We start from the raw sequence: 24,513 nt of genomic DNA on the forward strand, positions 1-24,513 counted from the left end.
CTTGGAGCACAATGGTCAGCCATACCAGATGGGCAGCCCTGCTCAGCCTTCCTCCCCACTTCTTAGTCTCTCAATCCCATTCAAAGGCTTTCCGGAGACCTACTTACAGAAACCCCTGGTTTGCCAGGCTGCTCTGATACACTTTGACCTGTGTGTCTGGGTGGAACAAGGTGGCTGAGCTGCAGAGCCTTAGGATGAAGGTGCCTAGGGCCTACACAACTTCTTTCAGATGTAGTATACATAGCACAAGGCGTCTGTTGCATTACAAGGCCCAGCCACTCACACATCTTATATTCCCAAGAAGGGTGCATCACTGATAGCCTACAAGAGATGCTAGGGATATATGCAAGGGCCACTCCACTTCCCCTCCCAGGAACTGGTGGACTAGAATGAGCCCCCTCCCCTGTGAGCTCCAGATCTTCAAATCATGGCATTTTCTTACAATCAGCTCTACACGATGAAGTCTGGCTATCTGTTCTTCCCCCATATTGTAATCTTGGCCTCTTCTAATCACTGGCCCTTACTGGCTAAGCGCTGCTGGCCTGGGTACTTAGACAAGAAGAGATTTCTGGCAGAGGGCACTGGGTTTCACTGCCATGACTTACTTCAAACAGAGAGGTGGCGTTTGGCGAAAGCTCCTCAAGCGTTCTGATTCTTTCCAGGCTCATGAATTTGAAAGCATTGACATACCTAATGAAGACGTAGGAAGAATAATCAAGGCAGGAACATGCACACAACTTCAATGAATCAGGACACTGTGAAATTTGGGTGGGTGGTGCCTAACAACCAAAATAACCAGCTGACTCAGTTTCCTTAGTACCCTCGAGAAATCCTCATAGTGACGTCACTTCCTCCGGGTAGTCAATTCACACTCTACCGTCTTCAGAAAAACCCTGAAAGGGCCCACTCCAGTTCCTCGTGGAATCAAAAACTGCCAGTCATAGAGGAGAAGTGAGGCCTCGTCTGGCCCAAGTATCTTAGTGACCAAAAGACCAGTGCCCCAGGAGGCGGTGTGACTTCATCTTATCACCTATTGCTGTCTACTTCCTAAACGGATGTAGAGTTGACAAATGAAATGTCGCATGAGATGCCATAGCTGACTTGAGTGTACAACTGAGGAGAGAGCTCACGTTGTACATTCTGGGCTGTAATTACAGTTGGGAGAAACGAGTGATGTTGCAAGGGTTCTCGGTGACCACCTGCCAGTTTTCACTGGTGATCTAGTGGGAAGACCTGATGGGATAGTCCAGTGATGGCTGCTCATGGGCACACCCAGTCATCAGCTAAACCATTGGTTTAGTTTTAGTGGCTGCAAGTTCCAAGCTCTTAGGCTAGATTCCTATTGAGTCTCTGGCTAAGCAACCGACTGAAATCAGCTTGGCACCCTCCACCCTGCTTCTACCCCAGTCAGGCTTTATCATTTAAAAGAAGATGGCTGGCTGGGTGTCAGGTGTGAGCACTGACATCAACCCATCATCCTCAGAGCTCTAGGCTGCCTACTGATTGCTTCAAAACCTGTCATAGATGGCTGTCAGTGACTTTCAACGGCTGTGTCTCCATCCTATGTTTCCCTTGTAGTGGTAGTGGTCAAGGGTGAAGGCTTTGCCCACTGCCGTTGAAGATCCTAGAAGGCTCTCAAAGGAACCCCTGACTCCATTAGGACCTGGACAGTGAATGAGTCAGTCGTCCCGGGTTACAAACTCAATTCTGATATTTGATAGTCACACATTTTGCTAAGTTCTCAGTCTCTCCAGTAGACAGGTCCCTATTTGTCAAAGAGAAGCTATGTACTCTGAAGGATGGTTTTTACATGGAAGTTGTACAGAATGCCAGCACAGCACCAGATCAGAGCATGTATTTTCTATAACCACAGGGGCCAACACACATTCCTCATGCTGTAAATACCTACACTGGCCAGCACACCTTCTCAGGAAGTATTTGATCTTTTAGCGACTGCCCAATTTCCTCTACAGTAATGCAGAATGTACAGGTTTGTTAGGTGAAGATAAGAAAACAAAAACAAAAAAAAAAAAAAGAAGGCTGGTTTTGTTCCATTGTTGGGTTTTTTGTTTGTTTGTTTTTGTTTTTTAAAGACAGGGTTTATTTGTGTTTCCCTTGTTGTCCTGGAATTCACTCTGTAGGTCAGGCTAGCTTTGAACTCACAGAGCTCTGCCTGCTTCTTCCTCCCAAATGCTGGGGTTAAAGGCATGTGCCACCACCAGGCTCAGTTTTATTTAGTTTTATGTAACTTCTCTTCTTCTTGGTTGTTGTTGTTTTTAAGACACCATTTTACTATGTTGCCCAGGCTGCCTTTAAACTTATATCCTCCCGCCCAAGCCTCCTGAATTCTGGGATTACAGTCCTGGGCTACTACTCTTAGCTAGTTTTATTTTATGTAAAGTTTAATCAGAGCTAATGTCATGAAAACCAGGCTACAGTTCTAGAATAAGACAATGTAATGTGAGAAAACACAAGGTCTGTCTTATTCATTCCTTTAGAAGTTTAGAAAAAAAGGAAAGCCATAGGCCTCTAATTTACAGAACATGGCAGAATGTTTTGTCTATCTTGTCTTGTTTTGTTTTCTTTGTTTTGATTTTTCGGGACAGGGTTTCTCTTTATAGCTTTGGAGCCTGTCCTGGAACTCACTCTGTAGACCAGGCTGGCCTTGAACTCACAGAGATCTGCCTGCTTCTGCCTCCCAAGTGCTGGGATTAAAGGTGTGTGCCACCACCACCTGGCAGAAAGTTCACAATGGTTAGATTCAGGAAGCAGAATAGATGCCCAATTCTTTCTTTTTTTTTAAAAAAAAGTATTTATTTATTATGTATACAATATTCTGTCTGCGTGTATGCCTGAAGGCCAGAAGAGGGCACCAGACCTCATTACAGATGGTTGTGAGCCACCATGTGGTTGCTGGGAATTGAACTCAGGACCTTTGGAAGAGCAGGCAATGCCCTTAACTGCTGAGCCATCTCTCCAGCCCCCCCATCCTTTCTTTACTCTATTTCCTTCTCTCCTTCTCCCAGCTTCCCCCTTCTCCTTCATTCTCTCCTATCTGCAGTAAAACTGGGGAGCAGCATCTCACCTTACATCGTCAGAGCTTCCAGAAGGAGACTTCGGAGCTGAAAAACCACCCTTGAAAAAGTCGTCAGAGAAGGTGGGGACAGAGTAGGTGAAGCCACTGTTTCTCGTCAGTATGGCATTGATCGGGATGTAGTCTTTACCATCCTAAAATACCGAAGTAGAGCTGTAAGCACAGATGTTTCTCCTTCAAGGACACGCACATGCTCGAGTGTGCACACACTCACACACACTCCCCCTCTCTCACACCACTTTTTATTGCTGTCTTTCCAATTCTATTAGGAATACATTTGGCCTTCTGACCTAAACTTTACCTGCTGAACGTTGGCTTGAAGCAGGTCACCGAGTTTCTCCACGAGTTCTGCAAACCGGGGCCTCTCTTTGGGGTCTTTGTGCCAGCAATCCAACATGATTTGGTAGCTGTTGATCAGGAGCACACAGAAAGAGCTGGAGAATGCTGGGGTTTATATAGGCTGTCCTGCACATTCTGAAGTCAGGGTCATCGGCTCACATCTCAAACCATGCTTTTTATCATATGTGACATGGTTTCATTTTTAGGCTTATAACATCAGTGCCTGGGGGCACATGCATGTCTCTGAGGCAGACTGACAGACCTGCCCTCCTACACACCTGATCCACCTTTCTTAGGTGCCAGGACGGAGTCTCACAGATCAAAGACAGAACTTAGATAGGAAAGGGTGCTCTGTGCCACTGGGTGTGAGTGAAGCACTCCTCCTATCTCAAGAGGAGGACGGTGTCCCCAAAGCTAAAAACAATCACAGTCTGACTGCTGAGTAGGCTGAGTAGCTGGTAATGCCCACTTGATTATTTTTTCTTTTCTTTTTCTTCTCTTTCTTCCTTCCTTCCTTCCTTCCTTTCTTTCTTTTTTTGTTCTTTCTTTTTTTCCGAGACAGGGTTTCTCTGTGTAGCTTTAGCTGTCCTAAAACTCACTCTGGAGACCAGGCTGGCCTCGAATTCACAGAGATCCACCTGCCTCTCCCTCCTGAGTGCTGAGATTAAAGGCGTGCGCAACCACCGCACACCTCCCACTTCATTCGTGAGTATAATGAAGGTTGGTTCTACTTGGCTTCTCTGTAAGCATGTGGCATCTTCACATCCTCACGCTCCCTTAAGAAAGTCCTCATTTCCTGGGGAAGAATTTTTACACTTCCTTGGGAGGGTTGGCAGACTTCCTCGGGGTGCTCCCTAGATTCCTGGAAGGGCTCCCACACTTCCTCGGGAAGGTTCTGCTATGGGAATTGGTGAAAAAGGCACCAGGTTCATGACGTAAGTCATTTCCAAACAGTTTGATAGACAGTAGACTTCAGTAGTTCCTCACGGTGTCTGCAAGGTTCCCGTGTGTGGTGGCTTATTTTTTGCCCAGAATTTCAAAACCCCTATTACAATGCAGTTTCTTAACACTAAGGTAAAAACAGGCAGGGCTTCTGGGTTAGAAACATGGGTCTTAATATCACAGAGGCCAAATCTTGTCCCCTGTTCCTACGTCAGCAAGTTCTTTTGCATTTTGTTTACCTCAAATATTTTAGCTGTGCTGCTGTTGGGTGGTATGGGATGCCCCTTTGTATGTTGTGAATATGCTTTATTATCATTGGTTAATAAAGAAGCTGAATTGGTGAATAGTCAGGCAGAATACAGCCAGGTGGGAAATCCAAGCAAAGATACGGGGGGGGGGGGGAGGAAAGGTGGAGTCTGGGAAATGCCAGTAGCCACTGGAGAAGCAAGATGTGGGGTAACGAGTCACGAGGCTTGTGGTAAAATAGAATAATAGAAATGGGTTAATTTAAGTTTAGAGCTAGTTAATAATAAGCCTGAGCTAACAGACCAAACAGTTTGTAATTAATATTAAGCCTCAGTGGTTATTCGGGAACTGGTGGGAAGGAGAGAAACTTCCAGTTACAGTTAGGCTGTTCCCATGTAAACTGGGCCTGGAAGTCTGTGTCGACTCCCTGTGCAGAGCACATGCCAGGGGTCCCTGCACATACTGTGCCAGGTTCTCCCCTATGCCCTCCTGGAGTTACTTCATTTCATCTTCTCTTCTTTCCGAGGAGCCTTTGGACCAAAGCAGACTCTGAATGGACTGGTATTTCAGAACAAGGTACGAATTAGCCTGTGTGGCCTGAGACTTCATCTCCACTTTCTGTACCCAGTGCCCTTGCACAATAGCACCAATAGCTCTCCATGCCCTGACTGGGTCTCAGCGAGTGTGGGATACCTCTGTACTGGGGTGCAGTGAATGCAGGGTGTCCCTGTATTGGGTCTCAGCAAATATGTGGTACCCCTGTACTGGGTCTCAGCAAATATGGGGTACCCGTGTGCTGGGTCACAGTGAATGCAGGGTACCCCTGTACTGGGTCACGGTGAATGCTGGATACCCCTGTACTGGGTCACGGTGAATGCTGGGTACCCCTGTACTGTACTGGGCTTCAGTGAATGCTGGGTACCCCTTTACTGGGTCTCAGCTTCCAAAAACCAAAAGCCAAGGGGGGGGGTTGCAGAATTGATCATTGTTTCTCTAAATCTGGGGTACTGTCCTGTTCTTTAGGAGACATGTGACATATGTCCGCAACACCTGAAGTCCCAATTATCCTTGGAGCACTTGGGAGTGGTGGCTCAAGGATTCTGTCTGAGCATTCTCAGGCCACCCAGGCCAACATGCTGCCAGCCAGTGGGCAGAAATAACAGAGCCACACTGTCTCATGAGATCCTACACGGGTCTCATTTTAAGGTATTTTTATAGATGTTACCAATTCACTGATTTTTACTTATTTATGGTATGTGCAAAAACAAGCCACACACACACACACACACACACACACACACACACACACACACACACACACACTTGAGCCTGCCCCCTTGGGGCTGTCTGGCTTCTTCCTGAGCACACAAGCTTCACGGTCTGAGGGTTTCAGAGGTAGTTGGAAGAACATCCAACATCGATATTCTATCACTGATAGTACAAGTGAGGGAAATGGGCACCAGGAAGCACAGAGGTCTGAGCCTACTGGGTGTGGAGAACATTTCATTCACCAGAGGCCTCATCTCTGCCACCATGGCCATGGTCATCTCACAGCACAACTGGGCGCACAGCCTTCTGGGAGGTGTGACTAACTCCATTATCCGTGCCCTGCTTTCTCTGAGGTAAAAGCAGCAGGGACCTCTGCAGTCACCTCCCGGATGCTCTCATTTTCTCCTTCTTCACCCCAACCTGCAAGTCAGTGCAGACACCACAGGACAAAGAAATCACCCTCTGCCAGTCCACTGTGGGGCTATAGGTATTTGATTGACACACACTGGGTGGGAGCAGCTCACTCAACGTAACATTACAGTTTTCTCCACTAAGCAGAGTGAGAGAGAAAGAAAGAGGCGGGGAGGGAGAGAGAGGGCAGAGTTCATCCAAAATGTACTGAAGGGATTGTGAGAAGACTCACTAGGCTATCAGCCCAATTTTCCCAGGTCTACATCACTGTAGGCCAAGCTGAGGTCACGGATGTCCAGAGAAAACACACTGAGTTATTTATATTACCCATACTTTCTTGTGATTGGAACAAGGAGGTGACTTTAATCCTCTTAACTCTCACATGCCTGAGAACATGGCTGTCTGAGAACATGACTGCCTGAAACATGGTTGCCTAACAACATGGCTGCCTGAGAACATGGCTGTCTGAAACATGGCTGCCTGAGAACATGGCTGCCTGAGAACATGGCTGCCTGAGAACATGACTGCCTGAAACATGGCTGCCTGAGAACATGGCTGCCTGAGAACATGGCTACCTGAGAACATGGCTGCCTGAAACATGGCTGCCTGAGAACATGGCTGCCTGAGAACATGGCTGCCTGAGAACATGGCTGCCTGAAACATGGCTGCCTGAGAACATGGCTGCTGTCTCACATTCCCCTTTTAAGGAAACACTTTTCAAAGCCACATCTTATCTTTTCAATTCTGAACCACACCCTATAGGCTGTTTGGGACTCACTACCTGGAAGAGGCTTCTGGGAAAACACAAAGGTTTGAGAAGTCAAGGGGAGCCTTGCTTGTGCTGGGGATTTCTGAGGCAGGGACTCACTACTTAGGGGCTCACTACTTAGGCCAGGCCAGCCATGATCCTTTGGCCCCAGGCTTGCCTGTATCGGGATTACAGTATACGCCTCTACACCTGGCTTTAGAGAATTCTTTTGATGAACAGGAGAGCTGGAAATGGCCCCAGAAGGCTGGAGGATGTGTGTCCTGGCTACTCCTCAAGATTGTGGGAAGTCTACGTGGGACTATAAGGAGAAAGCACCAAGCATTTTAGCCTCTCTTGTAGCAGTGAAGGGTCCCAGCAAGTCTAAATGCCCTCTGCAGCCTAGGAGGCGCCTTGGGTCAGTCCTGCCCTATACTTCCCAGAAGAGGACACCAGTCAACGCTAATAGAGTCCACTGTGTCTTCCCTGTCTTCACGGGAGTCCCTGGTCTCTCTCATCCAGTTCCCTGCTTTGGCATTGACCTAACTAGGTCCTGAGATAATGAAGGGAAGAGGTGGTGACCTTGCCCTTTGGCCAAGCCCACACTTCCTTCTTGATCTTCCCCAAAGACCAGCCCAGGGCTCCACAGGTCCTCATTGTGTGGGTGGGGAGGGGAGGCTGCCTGCCAGTTCAGGAAAGGTGGCGCCATCTCAGGGAGGCCCAAGTCCTTGTCAGCAGCTCACCCCCCCAAACTGCGAGTGTCATCACATTCCTGCTGAGGCCTCAGAGGGCTAAAACGGCACAGTTACAGGAAATGGTACCCAGAGGCTTCGAGCTCACCCACTGCCCTGACAGGCCTCTGGCCAAGAAGAGGCTTGTTCTCTGGTCAAGCGCTCTGACAGCTGCCTGGCCTAGTCCTAAAGGATTCTAAAGAGGCCTTGCTACCCCACATTTCTCTTTCTTTATCAATTTATTTATAAGGTTTGGGGAACAGGTTTGCCTTGATCTTTATATGTAGCCGAAAATGACCTTCGATTCTGGACGCTGCTACTTCCACTTGGGAATGCGGTGACTGCAGGCAGAGTATGTATATACACAGTGTTGGCGGTAGACCCAGGACCTCGTGGGCATGCTCGGTGCTGAGCCTTGGGGAACACATCCCAAGCCCCAGTCACACAGCTTCCTGTGGAGCACAGTACAAACCAAACCCCTTCCCCCTTCCATCCCCTCACCCCCCCCCCCCATGACTGTGGATGGAAGCCTGGGCTCCAAAGGCCCCTGCCTTGACCTGAGGTGGTAAGGGAGACCTTGCATTTGGTTCCTAGGTTCTGTTGGGTCTGTCTAGGTTTCTGACTCCAGTTTCCAGTTAAAGTCCTTGAAAGGCCAGTCAGTGGGTGGGAGAGAACTTCAGGACAGATCCAGCGCCCATCCAGTTCAGGAAGTCACTCCCCACACAGCAGAACCCAGCAGGAGTGGGGCTGGAAGTAAATCTGTGGCCCTCCCCCACCACCCCAGGGTCCCGGATGAGAACTCGACGAGAGAAGGAAGAATCCCTGAACTCACATCTCAGGCGTTGCGTACTCTGGTGCCCTCATCCTCATGCCTTCCTTCAGCCGGCTGCAGAAGTCTTCGTCCATGTGCACGCCTGGGTATGGAGAACCCCCTGCAAGGGGCAGTGTGGAGAGAGACGTGCCCGATAAGGGTTCTGAGACTAAAAACCATGCTGGGGAGGTGCATGGTGGCACACACTGTTAATATCAGCAGGTGGGAGGCAGAGGCAGATGGATCTCTGAGAAGTTAACAGCAGCCTGAACTAAAAGTGAGAGCCTGTCTCAAACAAACAGACCTACCTAAAAGACCATGAGGGGCAACTGAGAGTTTCTCGCATTTCTTCCAAGAGATGTTTTAGCCGGGAATGTTATAGTACGTGTCTGTAGTCCCAGGTCTTGGGAGGGAGGTTGAGGCAGGAGGATTGTTAGTCTGAAGGCAGTTTGAGCTATCTAGTGACACCCTATCTCAAAACCCCTCAGGTAAATATTTAGTGATGTTTTAGTGACAGATTTCCAGTGGCCGAGGCAAACACAGGGAGGTGTTTGCAGCTTCTTCCTGAGGGCACATCCTTGGCTGAGTCATGACCATCCTTGTGGACATACCTGCCTGTTTGGTTAGGGAAGTGTCCCTGCCCTGGTACCACAGACAACTGTAAAGGCATCTAATCCTTAGACACTTGTGGTCTGGGTTAATAACTTGTTTTTTGGAAAACCAGTGGACTTAGGTGAGGCTACTGATGGACCACCCCAACTTCCCAGAAAATGGCCTTCATTCTGAGGCTTTGGGAATGAGGGATTATGACGAGTCTAAAGGATAGAGAGCCTTGGGTGCCAGGGCGAGATTGACATGGACGGAGGGTGGACAGAGATTGCCTCTAGTCCAAGACTGCAGAGCTGAGGGTACAAGCTGAGGGTACCAGGGGCACTAGGCTGTCTTTGCCAGCCTGTATCAAACAGCACCTGTAGCCAATCCTCTGTGGTTAGCCTGGGCTAGGTGGAGTGGGAACAGCATTGCAGGATGCTCTGCTTAGCCCTGCAGCCAAGGCTACTCCAGCGTGTGTTTGTCTGCACTTTCTAGTGATCGCTGCTGGTAGGAAGCAGCTGGGAGACACGCAAGGCTTGGCGCTGTGTCACTGCAAGGCCATTGTGGTCACCGAGCTGCTTTCAAGGAGTGGAAGCAACAGGTGCCTGTCCTGGAAAGCAGGGAATGGTTTTGACATGTGACAGGAACCTAGGGTATCACTGTGTGCATTTTATTTGCTATGAAAGACCTTTTTTTTTTTTAAAGTCTGGAGATTCTTGGCTAATTCTCTTACTTGGGAGATCTCATAGCATCCCTGCACACATCTGTAGGAATGAGGCATTGAAGAAGGTTTTTAAGAAACCCAGAGTAGATGGGCTGGGGCATTGGCTGCTCTTGTAGAGGATCTCGGGTCAAATTCCAGCCCCATGTCCATCCAGTTCCAGAGGATTTAATGCCCTCTCCTGGCCTCCTCAGGCACTGCATGCACACAGTATGCACAGATAACACGTAGGTACAACACACACACACACACACACACACACACACACACACACACAGAAACCCATAGAGGATAGTTCTAAATAAACCTAGCTAGAGAAGTCCCTAACCGAAACTTTTTGTTGCTCATCTGCATAAACCAGTGTGCAAAGCCATGCCAGGTATTAGAATCAAAGGCATTAGATCAAAGCCAGCTGCCTCTAACAACACCGTCTGCTGGTCCAGCTGTGTACATCAGGGCCTTTCCTGAGAAGAAATTCTGAGGGAGTGGTTCGTGGAGGAAAGGGGTGAAGACACGGGAGCTGGTATTGGAGAAGGGAGCAAAGGACAGCAGACAGCTCTGCCTTTAGACTGTCTGCTGCCTGTCTCCGTTGGTAATAGTCTGAACACTTTCTGTAGCAGCAGGTATGTGCGCATCCATCTGCTGTCATCCACAGGTGGCTCCACCTGGGTTTGCAACAGGTTCAAGTGCAGACCTCACGGTCAGGTGGATATGTCCACAGGATGCTCTGCATAGGCCACAGACATTTGCTTCTGGGCTGTTCCAACCCTTCCTCCTCCACACTTACCTAAGGAGAAGATTTCCCATAGCAACACTCCGTAGGACCACACATCGCTCTTGGTGCTGTAGATCTTGTCAAAGATGGATTCAGGAGCCATCCATTTCAGGGGAAGTCGAGTCTGGAAGAGGGCAAGGGGCCTTGAGCTTGAGAACAAAGCAATGTCCACGCCCGGGGCCCAGGGCTCCCCTTCCACTTAACACCTACGCAGAACCAGAGCACCTGTGTTTTCCTGCACCATAGGAAACCCCAGAGCATTAAAGGCTACCCCATCTCTGGGGACCAGTCATGGCAGGTAGACTTCTCTGGTGCACCCAGCAGGTCCTTGTTCCATGGATCTTAAAGAAGCTGTGTTCTTATGACCCCCTCCCCACTTTCATAGAGAAATGAAGAACTTGATAAAGTGATCTGAATTAGGAAACACCCTGAAAATTGATATCAATTCCTATGTTTTTTTTTCCCTAAGAAGGGAGGTTTTGAAGACATCCCTATGTAAAAAAATGGGATGTGAAGTCTTGAACCGGGCCTAGGTGTGACTCAGGAGTGGAAGGTGTGCTTGATACATATAAGGCCCAGGCTTCAGTCTTTACTCTCTCCCCACATCCCTCGGAAGGAAGACAGTGTTTTCCATTTAGGAAAATATACAGCTGGATTTCAACCATGCAGACCAGCCCTCCTCTTTCAGACAGCAGGAGCCACGGTGAGCTGGCTGGGAGCTGGGGTGGTGGGGGCTAGTAAGATGTCTGGGACAGCAGAGAGACAAAGATTGACTCTGAGTCAGGGACACCACTGAGGGTCAAACTGAAACACAGACAGAAACAGTCTTTGCAGGCCAGCATTCCACCAAAAGCCAGACTGTCTCCCTCTTAGACAGAAAGTGACTGAGGGGCTGGAGAGATGGCTCGGCAGTTAGGAGGCTGGCTGCTTGTCCTGAGGACCTAAGTTCAATTCCCAGCACCCACACGGTGACTCACAACCATCGGAAGCTCCAGATCCAGGGGATCTGACACCATATTCTGGTCTCCATGGGCACTACATGAATGTGGTGCACAGACATACAGACAGGTAAACCACCCGAACTTATAGACTAAAATTAAAATGAACAACAACAAAAAAGAAAGAGTGACCAAGAAGGGGTTCTGCAAGTGTGATGGGGGGCACATAACATGATCCAGAAACTTGGTGACAATGCAGATTCCAAGCAGTCTCCCTTCACCGTGTCCCCCCCCCCCCCCCGCCCCGCTTGCCCCTAGCCTTTCTGCATCAAGGGATGGGGGGCGGGGAGGACAACAGGCTGCAGCTCAGAACGGCTGCCAGGAATGTGTTCCTACGGTCTGCGAGCCTCTGCGAGCCTCTGCTGCGGAGCAATCCAGAGAGCCCAGACATACGCTGAAGCCCTCCTGGCAGAGGCCAGACAAGAGAGGACACCAGAGGTCACCCAGTAAGTGACAAATAACATTATGTTCAAAAACAAACGGGGAAGAGAGGCCAGCGTAAGCCAGAAGGGAGATGGGTCCCACGAAAGGCATCCCTGGGGGTAAGCGGCTTCCTCCCTTCAAGATAGGGTGTACCCTCCCCCTCCACTTTTTCCGGAGGTACAGGCACCTGCTGAATCAATCATTTGGGTTTATCTGAGGGGAAGAGGTCACACTGTTCTTTCCAGTGTGACATGGAACTGCCCTAGGGGTGGCAGGCAAGAGCTGATGTGGTCTCTGCAGGACCCAGCTTGCCGCTTAGGCTAAGAAGTCTCATGTAGCCCTGCCCTGAGGCCAGGTCCCCAGCCAGGGCTCCGAGACAGGCAAGAGATGCCACCACGAGGATTGTCTGGCATAGAGCTCTTCACGACCGCCTGTCCTCATAGGACCACATGAGAATTTGGGGGCTGACTGCCTGGGGAGTGTACATCTTACAAGGCCTTCAGTCTACGGTCTAAAGATGACAGGGTAGAGACGATCCAGTATATACACCCGGCTGACTCACATCGCCTTTCCTCACATAGTCGGGGTTCTTATAAATATCCCGGGCCAGGCCAAAATCGCAAATCTTCACCACATTGTTCTCAGATAAAAGGATGTTTCGTGCTGCCAGGTCTCGATGAATGCACTATAATAAAACAGTTATGTAATGAACCCATTTCCTTAATCCAACTGCTTCGTTTCCTGTATCCACTCTGGGTCATAATTCTTTAAAAAAAAAATTGTGTGTGTGTGTGTGTGTGTGAGTGTGTGTTGTGTACTCGTGTAAGTGTGCGAGCAGAGGACAACTGTGTCCATGCTCTCCTCCCACCGCGTGAGTTTCCAGGACTGAATTTAGGTTAGCCAGCTTGGCAGCAAGGGCCTTCACCTGCTGAACCATCTCTCTAGCCCCAGGATCGCCATCCTCAATTCTCAGCTCCATTTCATGTGTGGGAAAGGAAGAAACTCCCAGCACACACCCAGTAACCATAAACACCATGCGCTTCTGCTCAAATCCAGGAGGCCCAAAAGATGAACCGGCCAGGCTCCCGTTCTGTGGGGAGTGGACCGGCCGACCCCACTGGCAATTGGTTACTCCAGTGAGATTTCCCCACTATCGGTTAGCAGATCTTTGGGAGCTTCAGACTGATTTGTTATGTTTGCACTGCTGGTGTCTTTAAGACAGAATCCCGAGCTGGGCGTGTGCTCAGGAGGCAGAGGCAGGCGGAGTTCGAGGACAGCCAGGGCTACACAGAGAACTTTTGTCTCAAAAAACCAACTAACCAAACAAACAAAAACAAAAACAACCCCCCACCACCAGAATCCTGCCATGTAATCCTGCCACTCATGGGGAACTCACCCGGGCTGGCATGTAACCAGGGGTCCTCCTACCTTAGCCTCCCATGTGCTGGGACAGCCACAGCTCGGCTTGCGCTGAGTGCTTTTGGAAAGCCCCATGCGGGTATACTGAAACTGTGTCTTTGTGAACCCTGGACAGTTTGGAAATGTGATAAAGGGCACTGTGGAAGATGGTGCTGGGTTTGTAGTCTAAACACCCAGGAAGATTTCTACTTTTAAATTAAATCCGACCCACTGGGGCCTAGGGCCCAACATCCTGGTAACTTTTCATAGCAGAGCAAATCAAGGCCATTGTGGTGATGTCTACCATTCCATTAGGAACATATACACAAATACTAGAAAAATAGCTTTATAGTTCAAGCCTCACAAAGACAAAAAGAAGAATGAATTCTCAAAGCTTTTACCATAAAGTTTTGAAACATTTAACCTGATTTAAACATTACCCAACATATACATGTATTGAAACTTGACATCATTAACACATATTAATTAACATATGTAATTCGTATGTTTTTATGCATCAGTTAAATCAAAATTAAAGTAGGGAACAGGGAAGAAAAATGAGAGGTAAATGTGTGTTTTCTCTTTCAGGCAGGGTCTAAGTTTAATAACATAGATAAAAATAAAACTTTAAATATAAAGCAAGAACTTCTGAAAAACTCAAAACCTCTCTTTATCTCCAATTGAGGAAGTTAAAGCAGAAAACCTGTCAAGGGAGGAGCTGACCTTTCTGGAGGAGAGAAACTCCATGCCTTTGGCCACTTGGAAACTGTAGGAGATCAGGTCTTCCATGGTGAGGGGCTGCTTGGAGATCTCACTGCAATCTAGCAAGCATTAGAATCTCGTCAAGGCCTTCGCAACTGCACCAAATCCCAGTTTATTGAGACAATATTCACAAAACAGAAAACAAACCAACAAGGGCACCAGAGTTCACTGGCAAGAGAATTCGAGTCTCAACATGAACCTCAGAGATTCGTCCAGGCCGTGGGGGTGGGAGGGTGAAGGATCAGGGGGTGGGGGTTGGGTGGGAATGGGTGACCTAGCAAAACAGAAAGTTCCAAACAGAGAGAAGGGAAGAGTTCTTGTCATAATTAGCAACACTGTAAATAATCTTTATTCAAATCTTGTTTCCCTAGGACATTACCCTCACTCCCAGGATCTTTATTAGGGTGATAAATAAGACAAAAATGTGTGAGATGCCCGGTATGTATAAAAATAGCACAGACTGGAGGCCAAGAAGGAATGAACACCTACCCTCGTCTTCTTCAGCATCGCTTATGCTCTTGTCTTCCTGGAAGCCCGAGCTGGCGACACTCTCGCTGCTGTTGGCACTGTCGAGCCTAGGTTTCTGGTCCTGCTCCGGGCCTGGCTCCAGGCTTTCTTTCTTGGGCTCCATATGCAAGGCTGCATCCTTAGAACAGACAAGAAACACAGGAAAGAGAGGTGACCAACACAGATTGGAGGTACCACAGCACAGGGTAGAGGCATTGGGCGCTGAGGCTTTTCCAGGTTGGAGAATCTCTGGGACCCTTCCTTGGGTGCCTCAAGAACACCTTAAATTAACTGAAAGCGATTCCTAGCAGCTGGTAAACACTGAACACGTAGGGTAACTATCGTATACTTCTTCAATTTCCCCAAGAGTTTATACTGTGTAGCAATCGTGTAGGTGTGTTTTTTTAAATTTTATCTTTATTTTATCTTTAATTTTTATTTATGTGTATGTGAACATCCACTCAGGTGTCCACAGAAGCTAGACAGTGCCACTGGGGTCATAGAAGGTTGAGAGCCATTCAATATGGGTGCTGGGAACTGAACTCTGGTTCTCTGCAAGAGCAGCGAGTGCTCTTAACCGTTTAGTCATCTCTCCCACTCTTAGGGAGGAGGGATGTTCAAGACAGGGTTTCTCTGTGTAGCCCTGGCTATCCTGGGACTCTATAGACCAGGCTGGCCTCAAACTCAGAGATCCGCCTGACTCTGCCTCCGCCTCCCGAGGGCTGGGATTAAAAGCACGCGCCACCACTGCCTGGCCCTCTCTCCCACCCTTACAAAACAATCTGTAATCAAGCAGGTTCTGAAGAGCTACGTCATCAAAGCCACACCTGGAAAAGCCTGATATGAAGCTTGGCAAACTCCCAAGTCTCTGTTCTCCACTTCTTTTCCTTTCCTTTTAAAGGTTTATTTATTTATCATGTACACAGTGTTCTGCCTGCATGTATGCCGGCAGGCCAGAAGAGGGCACCAGATCTCACTCCAGATGGTTGTGAGTCACCAGGGGGTTGCTGAGAATTGAACTCAGGACCTCTGGAAGAGCAGCCAGTGCTTTTGACTCTGAGCCATCTCTCCAGCCTTTCACTGCTTTTCATAGGACACGGCGTCTTGTTTGAAAGGCAACAGAGACCTTTGAGACTTATTGCTTGGCGATGTGGAAAGGCTTGCTCTGTGAGCCCCGTGGAGGCTCGGGCTGACAGGTCCTACGATTTCTTGGGTGAGAGGGGAGGAGATGCATTTTTTCCCTGGGTTTCCCTTTCATTCAAGATGAAGATGCTACCCCAGTCCATCTCAAGACGAAGAGCCAAGGTCACTCACTCTGGACATCGGGGTCTTGGTGCTTTCTTCTGCCTTCTCTAGAAATGACTCTTCGTGCCTGTCTACTAATCATGACATCTTGAACAAATCCCCTTATTGTTCTGAGTTTCATTTTCCTCATCTAAAAGGCACTGTCTTACATTTTGTGACGCTTAGGAAAGGACTTACACGTTCTAGTGTTTTGCCTTCGATGATTTATCTACCCTCGACAGTAAAAACCCATGCTGTCCAGTGGCTCTCAGGACTGGACTGTGTACCATGTGTGCAGCCTAGGTTCTGCTAGATGGCGATGCCTAGACAGGCTGGGAAGGAATGAGATCCGGGGCACACAGCAGCGCTAGGATTAACCAGCCTGTACTCGTCCTGCCCCGAGTTATCTAAAAGTGTCCGAGTAGTAGGGGTGGTTTCTGGCAAGCTTGAGGAGGAAGGGCTTCAACACTGGGATAGAAGTAAGGTACAGCAGTTCCCACACGCAGAAAAGAGACCATCCTGGGAACACACTCCAGCCAAGCGTTCCCTCCTGTCAGGTCCCTGGAGGGAGCTTTGCTGTCTGGGATTTCAGGACTGGAGGGAATTCACCCAGCTCAGGGCAGGTAAAAACAACAAAAAAACAGCAACAAAGCCAAATCGTCCAAGAGAACGTCATTTTTTTTCTCTTCATGAGGCCGTCAGCCTTGCTCAGATGAAGACTAGAAGTTTATTTTCTGGAAACTGACTGCCTCCTCCCTCACACCTCCCAGAAGCCAAGCCGTGGAAGATGTCCTCAAGTCACCTTGGCCTTCCTCTGACCCCTAATCAATGCGATAGTCAGTTGATTTAGCGGACTTCTGGGATTCTGGCAGAATAGTGGATTTATTATAAAGCATACGGAAGAATCTTGATGAATCTGGGAAATAATACAACCTATTCTCAATTTTGTCTTTTGGGCTGCTTCTCTCTCTCTCTCCCCTTAGATTCCAAATGTGACAGGTAGTCATGAGTTTTCCACAAAACACAGCCCCACCAAGTACCACGGGGAGGCAAATCATTAAATATAGCCCCGAAAGGAAGCAAGCTCTTCCAAACAAAGGACGCGCAAACCCAAACGTTCCATCCTGCCAAGTCCCTGGGGTGTTCTGAGGGCTAAGCGCTTCCTGAGCCCAGTCTAGGACATCAAGACTGACAGGAACCTGTGCGGCTGTCAGCTCAGAGCACCACTGCACCCATTATTTAGTGGGGTTCACAGGAAAATTTCTAACGCAAGGAGTGAATCGAGATAGGTCTTTGTCCTGTCTTCATCCTGTGGTTACTACGACCTTAAGTCAATTTCTTTATTATATGAGTATGTATTTCTCTCTCTCTCTCTCTCTCTCTCTCTCTCTATCTCTCTCTCTCGTGTGTGTGTGTGTGCGTGTGTGTGTGTTTGAATGTGGAAGTCAGAGGACAATTTGCTGAGGATGGTTCCCTTCTTCCATCATGTGGGTTCCAGGGATTAAACTTGGGTCATCAGGCTTGACAGCAAGCATCTTTACCTGAAGCTGAGCCATCTTGCCAGCCATTACTGACTTCCTGACTTCTCAGGCTACATATATAGTCTCAGAGCCCCAAGCAGCTTCAAGATTCCAATTACTGGAGAGTCTGGCTAAAAATGGGAAAATATTTATAGTTGGGTGTAGTGGCGCACACCTTTAATCCCAGCACTCTGGAGGCAGAAGCAGGCGGATCTCTATGAGAGGGATGTAATATATTCTCTGTGGTCTGGTGGGACATCTTTGTCTTTGATAAAATCACAACTGGGATGAAAGAATGGGCTGACTGCCTAGTGCTTTGTTTTTCTTTGCTTGTTTTTTGTTTTTGTTTTGTTTTGTGTGTGTGTGTGTGTGTGTGAGAGAGAGAGAGAGAGAGAGAGAGAGAGAGAGAGAGAGGCAGGGTCTTTCTCTCTCTCCATATATATGTATATACTTACTTACTTAAATTATGTGTACGTGTGTGTGTGTGTGTGTGTGTGTGTGTGTGGTTTGGATACAGGCATATGAGCACAGCTATCCTCCAGAGAGCAGAGATAACAGATCCCCTGGAGTTGGAGTTACAGACAGTTCCGAGCTGTCTGATGTGGGTGGTCAGAACTGAACTCTGGAACCTTGGAAGACCTCTTCACTGCTGGACCATCTCTCCAGCCCTGGTCTCACTCTATTTTTCCAGGCTGATCTCAAACACCGGGCTCACATGGTCCTCCCATCTGGGCCCCCAGAGTAGCTAGGATTGCAGGCATGACCCACAACATGTATTCTGTGGTTCATCTATTATATTAAGACTCTTCCTACATGGCAGAGGTAGGCATATTCTTAGACGTCTGAAGGTTAATCCACCATGTAGGTTAGTTATATTCAACTGAACTCTCTGTGTCTGTCTTTATGACACAGGGGAGGGGATAGATACAGGACCTCATACACAATAGGTAAGCAAGCTACACCCCATCCTTCACCATCCCAGTGGATCAAAGATGACGGAACGCAACAACTCATCACTTAAGGGAAGGTTTCGTTTTCCCAACAGTTCCATCCTGGGTTCTATTATTAGCCCCACTTACTACACAAGGAACTGAAACGGAGAGAGATTGAGTAACTGGTGTAAGGCCTGGTTTCATGAGAGGAGATGCAAGATTTAAACCTGGAAAGTCTGGTTCTGGAGCTGGAGAGTTTGCCTCCAGGGTGCTCCTCACTGCCTTGACTGACTAACCCTGTCAGTCATTGTCTCCCAGACTTCTTCAGCCTGGAGAGGGGCACAGCAGGTCCCACATGTACCACAAGTTGTAGAAATTCTTTCTTCTTCAGAGTCAATGTTTCATTAAAGACTTGTGTCCTCCAGGTTTGGTCTAGGTATTCTTGTTCGTTTATTTGTTGTTTTTTTTTATTTCTCTCTCTCTCTCTCTCTCTCTCTCTCTCTCTCTCTCTCTCTCTCTCTCTCTGTATGTGTGTGTGTGTGGTTCTGGGAATTAATCCTGGGGCCTGCTACTAGTCAGGCCAATTTCCTACCCAGCTCCTCAGATGTTTCTTTTATTACACAGTTTTATTTAGCGGATCAGACTTATTGAGGGGCTGGGGAAATGACTCAGTGAGTAAGAACAGTTGCACACCATGCACACACACACACATCACCACCACCACCAACAACAACATCATTAATAAAATAGAAGGGGGAGAGCAATAGAAAGTAAACCTAATGGTTTCTAGTTCTGGCCCATCACTGGTCCATTGGTGACTATACAAACCATTCAATTGTTTGTGTCTTTAATTTTTCTAGTAAGTGAAGATAAGTATATTCGCTATAGTTCGCTTTAAGGAACAAGTGTCTTGGGGCTAGCGTCAGTGGATAAAGGATGGGGACCTAAGTTCAGATCCTCAGCATCTATGCAAAATCTGGTGAGGCAGCTGGATCCCAGGGGCTCACTGGCAAGCCAGTCTAGAGGAAACAGCCAGCTCCAGGATCAGTGAGACACTAAAACGGAGAAGCAGTCGAGGAAGACATAACCATGTCAACCTCTGGGTTTCACACAGGGGTAAGTTGTACCTACATACGGGCATGCGCACACGCACAGCACTTGGGAGACGGAGGCCGATGGAGTTCTACAAGTTCAAGGCCAACCTGGTCTACATAGTGAGTTTCAGACCAGCCAGAGCAACATATCGAGATTTATCTTGACTCCCACCCACCAAAAGAATTATGTGTGCCAGTCCACATGGCACCACATGATTGCTGCCATGAGAACCGGCTCCTCCTTTAACGTCCCATGTTGGCTAGTTTATGGTGACATATAGAGTCGCCTAAGAAGAGAGAGCTTTAGCTGGGGAATCACTTCCATCGCATTGGTCTGTGGGGGCATTTTTGGTGGCGGCGGCGGGTGGGGGTTGCGGTGCCAACCTTAGGCACGTAGGCCATATGAGAAAGGGGAAGTGAGCCGGTAAGCGGCGCGCCTCTGTTCTTCTTGCTGGGGTTCCTGCCCTGACTTCCCTCAGTGATGGGCTGGGATCAGGACACATAAGCCACAGTGACCGGACAGATCCTTACCTTGTTGAGAAAGAACAGGTCGCGTTTGCTCTTGAGATAGTTGGACAGGTTCCCGTATCGGCAGTACTCCACGATCACCATCAGCGGCCCTGTGGTTCAAACAGCGCATGCTCGCATGCTCAACCACGCCAGGGCAGGCCTCCCGCGAGCCCTCAACCCAACCTGTTTTTACTTGTGTGTGGCCTGCCAGTGCAACTGGGAGGAGAGGCCATGAGCCAGATACTCAGCCTCTGTAGCACAGACATGGCCCTTGTGAAAATCACCAAGACTATGACCCTGTTCCAATAAAGTTTTATGAACATAGACATTTAAATGTCAGGCCACGGAATACTGTTTTCTCTCCCCCCTCCCCCGCATCGTGACTGTTTAAAGGGGCAAGCCATTCTGAACACACAGGTTGCTTGCCCTCTACCCAGGGCATTGAAGGTCTCAGGTGGTACCATGGAGGCCTCCATTGCATGGCTCCGGGCTTCTCCAAAAGCACAGAACTACTTCCAGGTTAAAGAGGGCATGACCCCTGAAGTCTAGCGGCTAGGAACCAACAAACTCCACAGGCCTCTGTGAAGTACCTGGTGTGGCTTGGAGCCTCACCAAGGGTGAGTTTGGCCCTCTGATAAAGCAGGTTTTTTAGTTACTATCAGTACTGTACTGATTTTTCAATTTTGATAATACCCCCTTGTCCCTCAGGGTGCCAGAAAGGAAGTTGCTGCGGGAGCTGGGGTCTTTCCACACCAGACCGGTCTGGGCCCAGCTGCTCGGTCTCGGTGGCTTGTGTCTTATAGGTACTACAATGCTGAGGCAGACAGAATGCAGTCCCTAGGGCAGATGCTCGGAGAAGGCTTAGCCAAGGTTCGAAGCTATGGGGGCCTGGTTTGGCTCACTACGACTCGTGTTTATGGCCTCCCTCAAGTCTTCTGTCTACTCACGACCTCCTTTCCTTACCTTTCTGTTCCTCCCTCTCTGTTTTCTGTGTTGGGAAATGGAAGACCTTTTGTGTACAGTTCCTCAGCACCTTCGTGACGTAAGCATTTGTTCACCTCTACTCTCAAGTACTAACCTTGCTATAGAGGAAGAGAAATCAGCCGGGCATGCTCCCCTGAGAGCTACAGCCCAGCCGCCCAGTCGGGCTCCTGTTCCCTGCCCTGGGAGCTAAGGCCTGTCCTGGTGGCTGACCAGAAGGGAGGGGCCCATCTGGTTAATTTCCATGTCACCTCCTCTCAGGATTTCACCAGTTGGGGGTTGCAGCTACTAGCTGCAGGAAACGTGTGCCTCTTAAACCACAGTCACGCCCCCCCCCCCCCCCCCCGTGTTGTCTGAAGAGACCAAGGGGTGCCATTTGACCTAGAATCTGGGGAAAGGTATCTAAAACGGAGTGACTTTCTTCCAAAGCACTGGGTGACCATTTCCACAAGGGCAAGAGGGGAAGGGTCTGTGTGCATTGAGAGCTCCCCTCTCAGCTTGTGCAGGTAGCACAGCCCCCCTTTCCTCCTTTACCTCCTTGCTTGGTGCAGGCTCCCAGGAGGTTGACCACGTTCAGATGATGGCCGATGTGAGTCAGGATCTTGAGTTCCGTCATGAGAGCCTTGTACTCGCTAGCTGTGGCCCCCTCTGTGTGAGAAGCAAAGAAGAGTCAGGGCACCGGACAATGGGGCTGCTTCCTCCCAGAAGGCTGCATTCCTGCCCTCCTTGTTTGTCCTTGCTCACCCGGGGTTGCTCCATTAACTTCCCCACATTCTGCAAAAGGCCAAGTCGCCAGACTGTTTGGATTCCGCCTACCCTCCTGAGCCAACATCCTTTGCATCTCAGCGAGGCCCCGAGGCCCGCTGTGTTGGGGGGGTTAGTCCCTGGCCATTTCCTTTTGGTGGACCTGGCTGTGCTCAACAATGTGCTGACTCAGAGAAGGCCACCTCGGGACCGCCAGAGGCTTCCCCTTTGAGCAGTCACAGGTGAGACAAGAACCCTTCAGGCATGGGGTCCACCCACACCTTCCCTCTTCTTGTTCCCCTTTCTAGAGAATCACAAGAGAGGAAGGAGTGTGTTGGGGTACGGTAGGCTCTGCAACGTCAGAATAGTTGCCTCTATAAAGGTCTCGAAATGTGTTCTTTACCCCATAGACCCCTTCGTGCCTGGAATTCAAGGGTTGCCTCAGGCAGCAAGGATTCATATTAAGTACTTTAAAAAAAAATTGTATAAGTGTCTGTGCCTGCACCATGTCTGTGCCTGGTGTCTGTAGAGGCCAAACAAAAGGCACAGCCAGACTCCCCAAAACTGGAGTTACAGGTGGTTGTGAGCCACCATGTGGGCCCTAGAAATAGAGCCCGGGGTCTTCTGTACAATTTGCAAGTACTCTTAACTACCCCCTCAACATTAACTCCCTTCTCGGCAATAACCTGTGTCAGTCCAAGAACCGATATCCAGAATCTAAAGTGGGTTCCTCCTGTGTCCATTTTTAATATCCTATTATCCATTTTAAGGCCCTCATAATTTTAGGTGTGTTAAAAATACTAAAATGGGTTCCTGTAAAATATTCCAACAGTATGAATTGGAGTATGGAGGTCTGAGTAGGGGCATGTGAGAGAGAGCGTGTATGTGTGTGCATGTGTATGTTCACATGTTCATGTGTGTATATGTGTCTGCATGTGTGTGCATGTAAGAGGTTGCAGCACAGTGGCAGAACATGTCTCTAGCACATGCAAAGCCTTGAGTTTACTATTCAATACCAAAAAATCAAAAGACAAAAAAAACCCAAAACACCCAAAGCCCAACCTCCCCGGAAGACCCCAAAAAGTGATGTGAGAAGTCTGAGGCTTTAGAGTAAAAAGTGCAGTCACCCGAAGCAGCCTGTTACCAGCTCGAGCTTCAGATGACCTTTCCATGTGTGCTTACAAATCCCCACTGGGGGCTGGCACAGTGGCTCAGTGGGTAAGGAGCTTGCTGTGAGGCTTGAGGGACTTGAGTTCGATACCTTGGGACCCATGTGTGGAAGAAGAGAACCGACTCTTACAAGTTGTTCTTTGACTTTCATGATACATACTCACACACACACATGCACACACGCACAGACACACGCACACACAATGCATACACACGCACGTGCATGCATACACACACACATGCATATACACATGCTCACGCGCGCACACACACATACACATTGTTTCACCCCCCCTTTCAATATCAAGAATTCTTCTCATTCCTATTTTTAAAAAAACCTTGTTTATTTTTATTTTATGTGAGCACTGGGAATTAAACTCCGGTCCTCTGCAAGGACAAGAAGTGCTTGTCACCACTGTCCTCTCTCTGCCTTTTTTTGTTTAGATTTATTTATTTATTATGTATACAACATTCTGCCTGCATGTATGCCCGCACGCCAGAGGAAGGCGCCAGATCTCATTACAGATGGTTGTGAGCCACCATGTGCTTGCTGGGAATTGAACTCATGACCTCTGGAAGAGCAGGCAATGCTCATAACCGCTGAGCCATCTCTCCAGCCCATCTCTCTGCCTTTTTTCACTGCTTTTAACAGAAGAATGTGTTGCTTCTGACACAGACAGTCTTCAGTTGTGTGTGTGCGTGCATGCACTAGTGTGTGTGTGTAGGCCCGAGGACAGCCCAGGCGTCATTCCTCAGAATCCGTCTACCATGTATTTTGAGACTGGATCTCTCTGCTGTCTAGAGCTTCGGGGATGAAAATGCAGGTCCTCATGGTTGGATGACAAGCACTTCACACACCAAGCTACTGCCCCAGCCCCAAGTTTTATTATGATGATTTTTTTTTTACTATGACCAATAAAGCTCCAGTAGACAGCCCAAGCGTGAGTGTGCGTGCGTGCACAGGCTTCTGTGGGACAGATAGTCCTGGAAGCGGGTCAGAGGTGTGTGTGCTTAACATCATGGTCGATATTGACATACTATTTTATGAGATGGAATCATTTTTTAATAATAACCAGATAAACTCAAAAGCCTCGCTGGGGTAGGCGTTGGCTGACAGTGGTTGCTCAGCAAATATTTTTGAATAAATAAACAGTGTGTGTGATTAGTTTTCTCAGTTTGGACATTTTTTCATTTGAGCGTGAGGGCTAGAAAGTTTAAGGTTTATCTCGGGAACACATTGAAAGGGCTTTTGGCTATGTCCTTTGTCTGACATTGTGCTTTTCTGGTTCCCCTGGAGCAAAGAGTAAACTCCTTTAAGTAGGAAAGCTTGAGAAATCAATTGATTTCTTTTTCTAGGAATTCTATGGCATGGATGGTGTACAAATCTTTTTTTTCTGTCAATGCTGACAATGAAAACAAGATGTCTTTATAAAGATCAACTTATTTTTGTTTTATGTATATGACTGCTTTGCCTGCACATATGTATGTGCACTGCAGGTGTGCAGTGCCTGTGGA

At 48.4% G+C, this 24,513-nt stretch overlaps 1 protein-coding gene across 1 annotated transcript in view; it reads right to left on the reverse strand.

Moving 5' to 3' along the window:
* Flt1 (fms related receptor tyrosine kinase 1) overlaps positions 1 to 24,513 on the reverse strand; it is a 157,655-nt gene that overhangs the window by 6,532 nt on the left and 126,610 nt on the right. The window contains exons 19-28 of the mRNA XM_087902626.1: positions 21,619 to 21,732; positions 20,125 to 20,213; positions 14,746 to 14,902; positions 14,218 to 14,315; positions 12,659 to 12,781; positions 10,688 to 10,799; positions 8,610 to 8,709; positions 3,396 to 3,501; positions 3,086 to 3,228; positions 606 to 690 (exon numbers count right to left, since the gene is read on the reverse strand). Coding sequence (XP_087758752.1) covers positions 606 to 690; positions 3,086 to 3,228; positions 3,396 to 3,501; positions 8,610 to 8,709; positions 10,688 to 10,799; positions 12,659 to 12,781; positions 14,218 to 14,315; positions 14,746 to 14,902; positions 20,125 to 20,213; positions 21,619 to 21,732 — 1,127 coding nt within the window. The remainder of the gene's footprint in view (positions 1 to 605; positions 691 to 3,085; positions 3,229 to 3,395; positions 3,502 to 8,609; positions 8,710 to 10,687; positions 10,800 to 12,658; positions 12,782 to 14,217; positions 14,316 to 14,745; positions 14,903 to 20,124; positions 20,214 to 21,618; positions 21,733 to 24,513) is intronic.

This window comes from Myodes glareolus, chromosome 2, assembly GCF_982192425.1.
Source record: "Myodes glareolus chromosome 2, mMyoGla1.1, whole genome shotgun sequence".
Taxonomy (NCBI): Eukaryota; Metazoa; Chordata; class Mammalia; order Rodentia; family Cricetidae; genus Myodes; species Myodes glareolus.